The sequence below is a fragment of the Ostrinia nubilalis genome, chromosome 5, assembly GCF_963855985.1.
Source record: "Ostrinia nubilalis chromosome 5, ilOstNubi1.1, whole genome shotgun sequence".
Taxonomy (NCBI): Eukaryota; Metazoa; Arthropoda; class Insecta; order Lepidoptera; family Crambidae; genus Ostrinia; species Ostrinia nubilalis.
The window spans coordinates 1,478,515-1,491,624 of NC_087092.1; the positions used below are offsets into that span (position 1 = coordinate 1,478,515).

General features: G+C 38.7%; 1 protein-coding gene across 1 annotated transcript in view; it reads left to right on the forward strand.

The window, feature by feature from the left end:
* Positions 1-13,110, forward strand: part of LOC135072104 (disintegrin and metalloproteinase domain-containing protein 11-like) — a 233,334-nt gene that overhangs the window by 214,733 nt on the left and 5,491 nt on the right. The window contains exons 9-15 of the mRNA XM_063966056.1: positions 160-308; positions 1,128-1,312; positions 3,054-3,221; positions 3,947-4,251; positions 4,715-4,834; positions 5,632-5,809; positions 12,338-12,491. Of these exons, the coding sequence (XP_063822126.1) occupies positions 160-308; positions 1,128-1,312; positions 3,054-3,221; positions 3,947-4,251; positions 4,715-4,834; positions 5,632-5,809; positions 12,338-12,491 (1,259 nt within the window). The remainder of the gene's footprint in view (positions 1-159; positions 309-1,127; positions 1,313-3,053; positions 3,222-3,946; positions 4,252-4,714; positions 4,835-5,631; positions 5,810-12,337; positions 12,492-13,110) is intronic.

Genomic DNA, 13,110 nt, shown 5'->3' on the forward strand with positions numbered 1-13,110 from the left:
GAAGAAGAAGAAGAATGTCTTGAAATGAGATAGATAGCTGCGGGTATTATGTGAGATTAAATATCGTAATATAAACAGTAGTGCGCCATATTTATCCTCAGAACCCTATTTTAAAACTTGAAAACTATTCCAAATTTTAAAGATTCTTTTCTTTTCCAGCGGCCTCACGTTTCCTGGTGGGGAGTCCGGCATATCAGTTCCCGACACGCTTTGCACGCCCAAGTCTGTGGGCATCTCAGTGGACACCAACACGTACGAGCCCCACCTGCTAGCCGGCACCATGGCGCATATGATCGGCCATAATATCGGTAAGATTTAGAGAATTACCATCATCATCACTTACCATCAGGTGAGATACAGGCTTCCTCGTTGTGGATAAAAAAGAAAAAAAAATTAGTATACAAACCTGATGCACAAGCCGCTTTTAGAAGAAATTATTGCCACCTTTTAATGAACTGTCTTTCTAAGCAACAGAGGGAAGTCAACATTATTTCTTTCGTTCTTCGGAGTTCATCATCATCATCATCATTTCAGCCACAGGACGTCCACTGCTGAACATAGGCCTCCCCCAATGACTTCCACATCGCACGGTTGGTAGCGGCCTGCATCCAGCGCCTTCCTGCTACCTTTATCAGGTCGTCGGAGTTAAATCGTTGTAAATTCGAATTGAATCCCGATTTCATAGGTGGCCTATTTGCCTCTGGCTATACGGGATTAGGAGTCACAGTTATCGACTCGACTTTAAGCTTAGCTTGTCAAGTAGTAGCAATCACGTATACAATCAAATGGATATTTGTTATCACCTTTCTTCCTTGACAAATGATGCACATAGTTCATTTTCAGTTGAATCATCAGTCTCTTCAATCGGCTTCATTGCAAAAATATATCTATCTCTCTCCAAAAATGGTCACCGCAGAATAACAGTGTCATGTTCTGGGTTTTACTACTCCAGAGCATGACACATGCTGAGAGGTGGCCAATTTTGGTTCTAACTACTTGTAGGTACTTGTTTTTTGTTAACTGTGTTATATTTTAAGTTGGAACCAAATAAATGTTTTTCTTTCTTTCTTTCTCTTTCTATCTTACCTTTTTACCACGGTGCGTCTTCATAGTGTATATTCCACCAGGTATGGGTCACGACGACGGGCGCGAGCAGTGCTTCTGCCGCGACTGGCACGGCTGCATCATGGCGCAGTCCATCGTGGGCTCCGACAACGTGCAGCCCTACAAGTTCTCCGACTGCTCCAAGAACGACTACATCAACGAGCTCAGGATCGGACAGGGGCTCTGCTTGCTCAATAAGCCCAATGAAGTTAGTGATTTATTATAGTTCTCTGGGTTTAGACATGGCATTTTTTGGTCGAATCGAAATCGAATCCGTTCACGGGGCGACGAAATGAAAAAACGAAAAAACGGCCTTTCGACCGATACAACTGTCACATTTTACCACTTATCCAGGGAGGCAGGTGTTTATTTAAATCACTAGAAAGTGTCAGATTCTACAATAAGATAAAACATAACAGTTTCGATTAGCAGTAATCCCTACTTTTCAAAAGACAGATAAACTGAGTTATAATTGTGTGACGTCATCAGGAAAACACCGAAGTTCAGTCATGTCAAAATAACCGACTCACGACTCACCTGCCGCTTCCCGAGCAACCCCCAAAGTATTTACTACATTAAAACTCATTCCGAACAAAACCTGGCGCCGAATTTAAATTTAGCAGCCAATTTACATAAGAATCCAACTTAAATTACTTTACAAAATCACCCACAACCACATTCGTGCATTAGATTAGCTCCGCGAAAAGTTTCCCACTTCTGAGTTGACGGACTACTTGACTCGGCCTCCATTCCCATGCAAAATAGATTCCCACGTCGAAAATTAATCAGCAGAGAAGCATTGTTTGTCGGCGGCCTCCGCGAGGCCCACTCCTTTAATAAAACTTATGGTAATGGGATCTGTCCGAGGACAGAATTATCTCTTCGTTTGCGAATATATAATATCAGGAGCGCGGGGCTTATTGGAATAAATTTACATAGCTCCAAATGATAATGCACCGTGCTCCCGCACTTCGATTGGCCACGTTTACATATTTATCGGGAGATGATTGTGAGTGCTTTATTTCCGCGTTATGAGACTACATCACTACAACTCACTGATCTAGTTCTAATGCCTAATTACTAGAGCGAATTATCGACCGTTCCTTGAGGTAACACAAAGCAACACAAAAAAAAAACGTACATTTTCATCATCTTCTGTATAAAGCAAGAATGAATCTGAAGGATACTTTGTATTATAGAAGACTAGCGGCCGCCGGCGACTTCGTACGCGTAGACTCCGTTTTGTCCTTTTAGGGATTGAATTTTGCAAAATCCCGTCTTAGTGACCACCTACGTTTTAAAAATTAGAGTTCCTGATCGATTTAATTCTGTTTGTGATGACATGGAACTAGACTTATTCAATACCCCTATCAACCAGTTCAAAACAAAATTTAATAATCTTTTCTTTGTTAAATAGTATAGTTTGAACTTCATAAATTAACATCGTTCTGTCCGCAATAATATTTATTAATTGTATAACTATAGGAGGAAACTTTTAATTGGCCTTACTTTAATCATAAAAATCACCTAACGTAACATTTAGCTGTAAGTTTTCCAAAAAATTGTAAAATAAAATAAAATAAATAAATATTCCCATTCCCATGCAAAATTCGAGTCTCCTAGCACTTGTAGTTTCTAAGATTTCGTGATGAGTGAGTCAGTCAGTCGTCAATGACTTTTCGCTTTTATACATAACTAGCTTTTGCCCACGGCTTCACCCGCGTGAAATTTAGTTTGTCATATATCGTCATAAATTATAGCATATATGTTATTCTGGGTTATAAACAATAATACTGTAAAATATCAACAAAATCCGTTCAGTAGTTTTTGCGTGAAACAGTAACAAACATGTTAACATCCAGACATCCAAACAAACTTTCGCATTTATGTAGGATAGGATAATATAGTTATTACGGAAGATTTGTTTTTCGTTTCCACTTTCTCCCCAGCTGGTGATACACCATCAATGCGGCAACGGGAAGCTGGACGAGGGCGAGGAGTGCGACTGCGGCACCATCTCCGACTGCCAGAGCCTCAACCCGTGCTGCGACCCGTTCACCTGCCGCCTCACCAAGGAGGCCCAGTGCGCTTCGGGAGAGTGCTGCGATAGGTGCCAGGTGAGGCTATGAATACAGTAATAATGGAATCTTAGGTGGTTGGAGTAGGAAGATAAACCACATATCGCGCACAATGGCCCAATCAAGAGTCTAAGGATGAGTTGCGCCACCTAATTTTAACCATGACTATAACGATAACCGGACGTTTTTGTTTGGAGTTTGACAGTTTTTTAAAGTAAAAGTAAGATGGTGCAACCCAGCCTTAGTGCGATGTCGATTGCCCTGCAAAACTAACTAACTGACAGTAATGGCATACCTTTTTTTAAATTTCCTTGACAAATAAGAAAGTTGAAAGAATGAAGAAGAAGAAAGTTTTAATTGGTTCTGAAATAAATATTTCAAGAAGGATTTTTTCTAAACAACGATCATTTTATTCAATTTTATTAGTTTTAATTAAAATGGGCGGTGTCCTTTTCTAGACTAAACTAACTTATGACATTGTTTCATGAGACGCAATCCTTCTTAGAGGGTCTATTCGTGTTCTTCCAGTCTATTTGATTATTGCGATTTTAATGCGTTTAAGTTTAAGCGACAGCGCACATTGGGCGAAAACGCGGTAACAGACGCGGCCACAAAACGCGTTCGCGCGTCATTTCATATTATTAGTTTGTCGTCGTGACATGTCGCGGAGTCGCGATTTTGTCGTGAATTTGCGCTGTCGCTAAAGAGACTAACTAAATTAACTGATGTTTAGACATAATATCACCCAAATCAAATCTCACCAGCTAAAACCTCGCGGGGTGATCTGCCGTGATGCAACCAACGAGTGCGACCTCGAAGAGATGTGCACCGGCCTCTCTGGTTCGTGTCCACCCGACGCTTACCGAAAGAACGGGGAACCTTGTGAGGATGGCAAGGGTTACTGCTTCGCTGGTCAGTGCCCGACCCTCAGCCTTCAGTGTGAGAGGATCTGGGGGCCCGGCACCATTGGCGCTGACAAGGAGTGCTTCGAGCAGTTCAACTCGAAGGGAGCGGTCACGGGGCATTGCGGGAAAGACAACAGTGGGCATTACATCAAGTGCGAGACTGAGTGAGTATCCTCGCGATTATGGTAAAAAAATAAGGAAGTAGATTTTTTCAGTAAAGTCCCGTATATGTAATACGACTCATGGCAAATTTTGGAATTGCTCTACGACATTTGTCTGGAGTATCTTAAACTTTCTTACTGGTTAAAAAACGCGCAATACGTCAAAATTTACAGAAATTTTCTCTCCTCATATTTTTGGCTGTGCCCGGTAAGATCTATAACTGACCTATATTATTTTTGAAGATCCTTTGCAACGTGTGGAATAGCAATAAAGAGTTTGAAATAATAAAAGTTATCATAATATTAAAAGTCCATATTTTATATCCTCCTATCCTCTATACTCAATTGAGTTATCGAAAATAGAATAAATTAATCTTACAAAGGATTCAAGATACTGTGTCAGCATTGTCCTCCTTTGCCAAAAATCTACTAGACAGCCTTCATTACATAAATAATGTCATTACAGGAATGTAAGATGCGGCTCGCTGCAGTGCCAGCTTGGCAACCGATACCCGGTCGTCCCGGGAATGGACGAGTATTACACTAGAACCGTCATCACTATTAAGGGCAACGAGTATGAGTGCAAGTAAGTTATACAACCTCCTATATGACCTACATTTTACTTATTGATACTGACTCAGAAATGTTTTACTGGAACGAAAACAGCATTTATATTTAGTCCAAAACTTAAGTCGATATCTTAATATTTGTATAAAAATATACTCACAATCAGTCATACTAAACCTGCTACTCACCGAACTTTTCCAATTTAACCGTTAAATTTAAAGGTTTTTGTGGTGAGTTAACGAGAATTATGTCGGCCGTTTGGTGTAGTGGTTCAGAACGGACTACTATGCCGAGAGGTCCCGGGTTCGATTTCCGGCCGGGCAGAAATTGAAATGATGAATTTTAATTTCTGTGACGGGTCTGGGTGTGACTATGTATAATATTTATGTATTTAAAAAAAAAGTATAAAAGTAGTATATCCGTTAAGCTAGCACCCATAACACAAGCATTAAGTTGTTTACTTTGGGGCTAACTGGCGCTGTGTGAAATTGTCCAAAGATTTTATTTTTATTTATTTATTATTTAACTGCATTGCCACCAGGCAGGCATGGTCAAGCCTGCTGAAAAACCCATTAGTGCCCTAAAATCCTCTTTAAGGGCCCTCGCCCACGGCGGCTTTTTGTAACGATGCAGTCGCGCTGCTGTAGCACGTTGGCATCACTTCTGTAGTGCGTTGCAAATGCGACAAACGCGCGTTAATAGCAATGATGTCACGCGTTTCGTCGCCGTGGGCGAGGGCCCTAAAAGGCACTGGACCTTAATTTAAAAACATACTAACTCCTTAAACAGGCTTATGTTCCCTCCCACTTCTTCCAGAGCCACGACAGGCCTGCCAAAGCACGACGAGATCAGTCCCCTTGGCCTGGTGCGCGACGGGACACCATGTGGGGACAACCTGGTCTGCGTCAACCAGACTTGCACCTCCATCTTCCCGTACATCGACCACACCAAGTGTCCCACCGACCACAATAACAACGAATGCTCTGCTAAAGGGGTGAGTTTGAACGCTACATGTTTTATTACGTTAAATTTTTTGTTGTTTTGTTTTGTTGTGTTAAGGTTAGTCAAGGTGTACGCAAGTGTAAATGTTAATTATTTATCAATATTTTTTTTATTTGTACTATTTGTGTTTGTATTTTTTTACAGCTCAAAGTTTCAATTGCAATGTTCAAAAAGCATTTAATTTTACTGTATTTACTGAATCTAAACAGTGAAGAATCGAAATATTGTGGTTGTGGAATTCACAAAACTGGACGTAAACTACATAGTTACATGATATTGCTTTAATCTATTGAATTTTGTCACACCAGTTAACAGATAATAACTTCCAAAAGTAATATATTTTATAAAATACATAAAGTTAACTTTATAACCTCACAAAGGAACCCAAAACTTTACCAAACAAACGACTTTTTCGCGGCTCTCTTAAATTCAGTAAAAATGTTAGCCTCATTACCTGAAATAAGAACAAAATAGTTTTTCCTCTAACTTTTATATCAAATACCAGTTTCAATTTGAGTTTGCAACATTAAAATAGAGAAACACGAGACACGGCAAACGATATACATATTTAATGCCGCCATAAAGGTGGAACGGCAGTGTTTGTATAAAACTAATATTGCTCTAACTCGATGAAATAACTTTACATCGCTGACTTTTTAATAGTTTGAGTGCCGAAGCACGGGCCGTGTTATTCAATTTTTACTTCATAGCTAACTCCCGTCGAGCTGTATAGATCATATAATAAATGTGTTTTAGTACTGCACGTAGAATACTTTAAAGCGGATACGTTTTATCTCCTTTTGTAATTTCTTCCACATCTAGATCGTACGTAGCCTTTTGACTAGCTATACTTTTATGGAAATTGTAATTATTGTTATACAGTTATCATGTTGTTTTATTTTCCATACCACGACGAACTTAACGGCACTGAGTTTTCTTTTTATTTTCACTTTTGCCTAAAAAAATGGCGTTTTTCAGGGATCTTTACTGGGTCCTCTTGTATACCTAGCACCAATTTTGAAATGAGATTATACTAACAATATTAATAATCTCATCAAAATTGAAAATACATTTAAATCCAGCACAAAGAGCACCTGCCGTATGAGTTTTCTTTCCAAACATTGTAATTATTTGTTCATTAACGTTCGCAAATTGCGATTAAGCACCCAATAAGTGGCCGTCTGTTTATTCTTTCGTCCTCATTACATTTGCTGCTCATTATTTATCCTCCCCATACTGGGGGTAACTCTGAAAAACGTTATCCGAAGGTTCGATGTTGCCATCTCTCTCACGCAAAGCGAGATTTCAGCACGAGCGACGGTGACAAATAGACCCGAAAGTTCGTACAACATTTCGAAGTAGCCCTAAGGTTCGGAAAATGAGGGATGCTACATTCAAATTCAATCAGTATTATTTACATGAAAATCTAAAGAGATATTATTGAAATCTCAAAACCCAAGATTTACCTTTGTCTTGAAGATGAAAAATCATTCAAGTCATAAGTGCCAGGTCAGATATAAAATTCGTCTAAAATAATAAGGTATGGTAGAGTTTGCCTACAATAATATCTCAAGTTACTTAATTTTAAGGTTTTTCCTAATCGATCATTATGCTCATCCCAACGGAAAGTATGTTTTATCCCGTTTAATGCCGTCCGCTGTTTGCTTCGGGTAATTTTATTCGCTGCAAACATCATAAATGAGGGATCCCCTGTTGAATTCATTTATTTGCTCAAACAAAGGTAAGCCTAATTCTGTTAGAGGCAATAAACGCTTGGTTAATATTGCTTCTGGATTTAAAGTACAATTAACAATAACAGTTAATATTATTATTTTATGATTATGCATTTTCTAGGTGTCCACTTCCAAACATTTTTCCCATGAAACGCCAGGGACTAGTGTTGGATATTAAAATCTACTGCATTAAATTTTCCTACCTATCGCTTTTCACATAAAGTCCATTTTCCACTCATGCTTTTATTTTTACAATTAAGCAGAATTGAAAGATAGAATAACGTATAACTATATCGCTACTATATTCAACTCCTGCTTATTATTACGGCTAGCCACTAAATGTTCCCTAAAACGATATTGCTCGGCAAATATGATCTAAAACGTGGAAGTAGTTGTCTCAACGAGGCGCCGGCGGCTGCTGTTTTAATTAAATTAATTGACCGTCCGCCGGCTACTGGCCGTTAATATCGCTGGCCAGTGCAACCTGCCTAATGAGCCAGCGAATATTCGAAACGATATTAAAGCGATATTGAAACGATTTACCTGGTTGCCGGTTCCGATTATGGCGATCTCGATTGGTCTGGTGATGATGACGTCAAATACCAATTCTACCATTAATATGATAAATGAGAGGGACGTCAATGACATTACGAAACTAAAGATAGAATCTATAGTAAGATATATGTATTATTTCAAGAGTGTGTTAACGTTGTTAAAAGATAAATCTTTTGCAATTTAAAAAAAATGTTGTGTAGAAGATCTACTTTTAACACACTAAATGAAACTGCACAGGAAAATTCCCATAAAAACCTTTTAACGCACGAAATAAGTAACGATAATATCTTTTATAGGTGATATAACAAATTCCGGAGGGGCGCCAAACAAATTAAGCGAATGGGCGTTGTAATTATGAAATATAAAGGGTCAAAAGGGTCATAATATCGTAGATCAAATTGTGTAATATTTTCATAAGACCCAAATAATATCTTGTTATTTATTGAGTTATTTCCCTGCGACGTTATATACGCCCTAATCTATTTATGGTAGAATCTATCAATCTTTTCTATGTATGTGAATCTGTCTATTTTGTTTGCAACATGTGTACGCGTAAACCACTGAACCAATGTTAATTAGTATTGATGTAGAGATAGAGCTCAGGAAAATCTAACTCATAACTACGAAACCTGTAGGGCGGAGATAAACGATTATACGCCAATCAATTCTCATGTTAGAGGAAAATTAATTAATGTTTGTAATACATTAAACTTAAAGACTTTCCGAGGAAAACTAATTTAGTAAATTCTTAAGCGTCTACTTCAGCTATTTTCACTGAAACTGAACTGAAAGCAGCGTCAGCTCACTTATCGGCAAACTTGAACACTATAGTTTTAGACAATTACTGCAATAGTTTCTAGATCGTTGAGGAAATTAGAACTTGCACCTTCAGGGCGCTTATGTAGTAATTACCGAAATTCAACTCACGCGGTGCGGAGAGGATGGGTGGCCATTTAGACTAAATAGCGTTTGGCGCCTGGTTCACGACTTGGTTCATACAAGTTCTAGAATAAAAGCCAGGATAGCTGTGGATTCGAATCCTTCAAGTAGCAAAGATTTAAAATAGTTAAAAAAAAGATGCTCGCATTAATAATTCACTTTCAGTTATGTCAACGTGTAAAATTCTGTAGGCAGTCGTAACAAACGGATGAGACTCACAATATCATTGTTAAGACTTTTATCGATAAATAAATAATTTTGAATTTTTTTTTTTTTTGAATTTTGAACAAACGGAGGTCACAATTTACAACCCTCGCCTCGTGCCAAATTATATGAGTCACCATAAAGTTTCTTTTACTCAATCAATATTTCTTTCTATGTTCATAATAACAGGAAGAAGTAGCAAAGATAGAGTTAATTTGTGAGAATTTAAATCAGAACCTCCAAATGGAGAGAGTGCAACTCTCTAATTTCTAGAAAATAGCGATGTCACATGTAGAGCTAATCTCGAAAGCTGATGCTCTGAGAGCTTGCCCAAATCCTACCCATATTTTCTTCTACAATTAATTCCCAAAATGCTGTATCTCCTCCAAGTGCCCTTAACAATAATTAGGTTCCCTCCGCATCCAGCTATCCGAATCTGTTTGGCTGCAAACATTCCGTGCGTCACCTAACGCAGTTTGAGCAGCAGGGGTCTCCACTCCCGGCGCCTGGGAAATCTGATTGTACCGAACCGGCTCGCACCGGCGCAATCCGGTTATAGCCCGCACTTGTGTGCAGTTCTTAACTAGATACCAGATACCAGGTACCCGTTCGTACAACTGTAATTAGACGCAGCTGTCCGGGAAGCAATATGGCGTTTGGGTGTAGGTGAATTAGAGCTGATTGGGACAATGAGATGATTTTGATTAAGTCGATTAAGAAAATTTTCCGGCAATAGTTTTTCTTGTTCAATAGGCATTGTTTGGCAGAATAATATCTAATTAGGTTACAACCAAGGGGTAAGCTTTTTAAGCCCCTATAGCGAATTTACATGGCTTAGTGTTTGTATAAGGCGTGATTTGATATTAAGTATTTCTGATTTAGTTCTTCTCCGTAGATGTAGCATACTGTAACATTAATGAAATAAGACCGCAAATAAGACGGCATTTCAACGATTCCCGCATTCAAACCAAAACTCATCATATATTCCACAAAAGATTTAAATTCCGCACATAGATCAAAATTCTCATCAAGGGCGGCAACTACAAAGGGAGGCGCAATCCCGCCGGCAATTAGTCACACGTGCCGTGACGTACGTACGTTCGGTTTAAAATGCAAACCTAAACCCAAGTTTAAGCTGCGAACAGCTTAGGCGAAAATTTTATCCGCATAAATCCGGTGTAATCTGGTTTGGGCCGCGTATGTGTGCATTTTTTGCTGGTTAAGAAAATGCGCGAATTGGAATTTGATTTCGTTATTTAGTAGGTAATATTGTGCTTCCGTAAAACCTAAGTATGGTGTATTCCGGGGAAAAATGGCGTATAATATTCAAAGAAGACATTATAGGTATCTTCTTTATAGAATCAAAGCTTCAGATATCATGAGCGTGCTGTAAAATAAGCAAAGTTTGCGCAATGCACAATTGTCTCCAAATGCAACAAATACTATTCAAATGGCATCGTGTAGAGCGTCCCGCCAACTAACTCTCGCAATTACTCGCCCACATGTCCCCGCGCTAACGTGACGCGCATTACATTCAGCTTAAAATTGAAAGCCGAGCTCAAGTTTCGGCTAAGTTACAGCTTAGAAACTCCCGCTTAGACAGCCCCGTAATCCGACGGTGCATGTGTTCCGTGCATTCGGCGAAACTCGACAACTTTGGACAACGCAAGCGAGACCCAGTGCTCGAACACAAACTTGTCCCGCGGCAACTCGCAAATGATGGATGGCTGAAAACAAAAGACGTCCACGAAATTCTAATGAGGTTCTAGAATTGAAAATTTGAAATCTAAAATGGCGTCGAAACCCAATAAATCTTACTGTGCCTTTGAAGTTAGACGTAAAGACCTTATTACTTGCATCTTAATTAATTTTGGAGAAATACTCAGGTAACAATAAAACAATTTAAACATTCGTGGAAATTCTTTGTTTAATAGACATCTTGGGTATTGAAGAGGAAATTGCATGGCTTGTTCTCTTAAAAACTTTTCAAAGGGGAAATGATATTCGCAAATGGAAACCATAATTTGACAAGCAATCTAACACAACAATGGGGTGCCACATTGAAACTCTTCAAACGGTTAATTTGAAATTAAACGAAAGTTATAATGAAGACACAAAATCGCGGTACACACGCAAAATTGAAACAATTACCAAAACAACGTCATTTGGAGCGTAAAAATCGCTGACGTGGCCATTACTGGCTTTAATTTCGGCGATCTCATTTCGGAATACGGTGTTTTCGACGGAATATGCAAAATTACAAACAGGCCCAATTAAACTTTGTTACGGAGTATTACGAAGTCCACAATCCCACGTTAGGAGCCCTCCACGCTTCCAATGCACATTAATTACGCAGGTTCCACGTAAAAAGTAATTAATTGTGGCTCAAAAGAAATGGGTGGAATAAATAAGGCAGAAGGAAATAAGGTGATGAAAAAAGGCTAAGCAAAGATTTTTGCTTTACTTTTTTATAATTCTGTAAGTAGTACCTACACGATTTGGGGAAAATAAGGCAGATTTTTAGAGGTAAAACAGGATATTTATGTTGATGAAGATACGTGCTACCCACGTACATTCAACTTTTACGGTAGCAAAATACTAAAAGTTGAGGTTGAAATGCTTTCGTGTCCTGAATTTATACGTTTATGTTTTTACAAAGTTCCTACGAAATGAGCAAAAATGAGCAATATTCCCAAAAAAGTTATTTTTTATACAGTAGGTAATTCTCTAGTATATTGACATAATATCAACCAACCATATACCAATAACCATAATACCAATCGATCAACGTGGAAAGCATTAGGGGAGGCCTATGTTCAGCAGTGGACGTCCTATGGCTGAAATGATGATGATGACATAATATTGCATTTCGAGCTTGCTCTACCGTAGCATTATCTTATTGGTACATAATATTATTTATATTTTATATGGATTAATCGTTTTACATTGCATCCATACTCTTCGCCGCATCCATCAGTTAGGTCCATCCCTAATACTGTGGTTCTATAGAGTCCATTTGAAAAACCGATGATTGATCAGCACTCCAGATACCTTTTAAACTAAAACAATAACCGTTAACCCCTTCGCAGGTGTGTTCAAACCTCAACAAGTGCGTCTGCAATCGTGGCTGGACCGGGCCAGACTGTTCGCAGCACGACGCGCTCCCGCCATCGCCAACGCCGTGGGTACCCGACAACGCCACCAAAGCCGCCTACAACATGACCAAGAAGGAAACACCGTATGGTGAGTCGATGCCAGTTCGGACGGTATGGGTTAAGAGATTGACGAACGGTTGCGTTGTGAGAACATTGTGTGGTTGAACTGGTGATAGAAGGATGAAAGAGAGATGATTTTGATGTGATAAATGAGTGAAAATTTTGTGAACTAAGAATGTAATTTGATAAATTGCAAATATCTTTTCTCTTTTCTTGAAATTTATTAACACAACTTTATATTAATTGAACAATACAACAAGAAAAAGAGATCAAAACCATGAATATAAAACAGTTACCTACACTTACTTTTCTATAATTTATTTACCTACTTACTTTACAAAATGACAATCACAAAATGAAACGGAGAATCAATGGAATAACAACTGTTACTTACTTCTGTCTATTTAACTAATTTTTATGTTTTCAGGTTTCTTTTCTGTAATATTCCCCTTCTTAATATGTGTTTGTAATAATTGATTGGCCATGAGAATCCGAGCACAGCTTTTCAAAATCCAAAAATGAATCTAAATTTCGTCGCGGTTGTAGTTTTTTTGTTACAAAATTGCAACACTGTTGCGTTTAAAAGTACGGGTAACTGTAGAGTATACCAACTGGCATTTAAAAATGTCGGTACCGTGGGTTGTTCG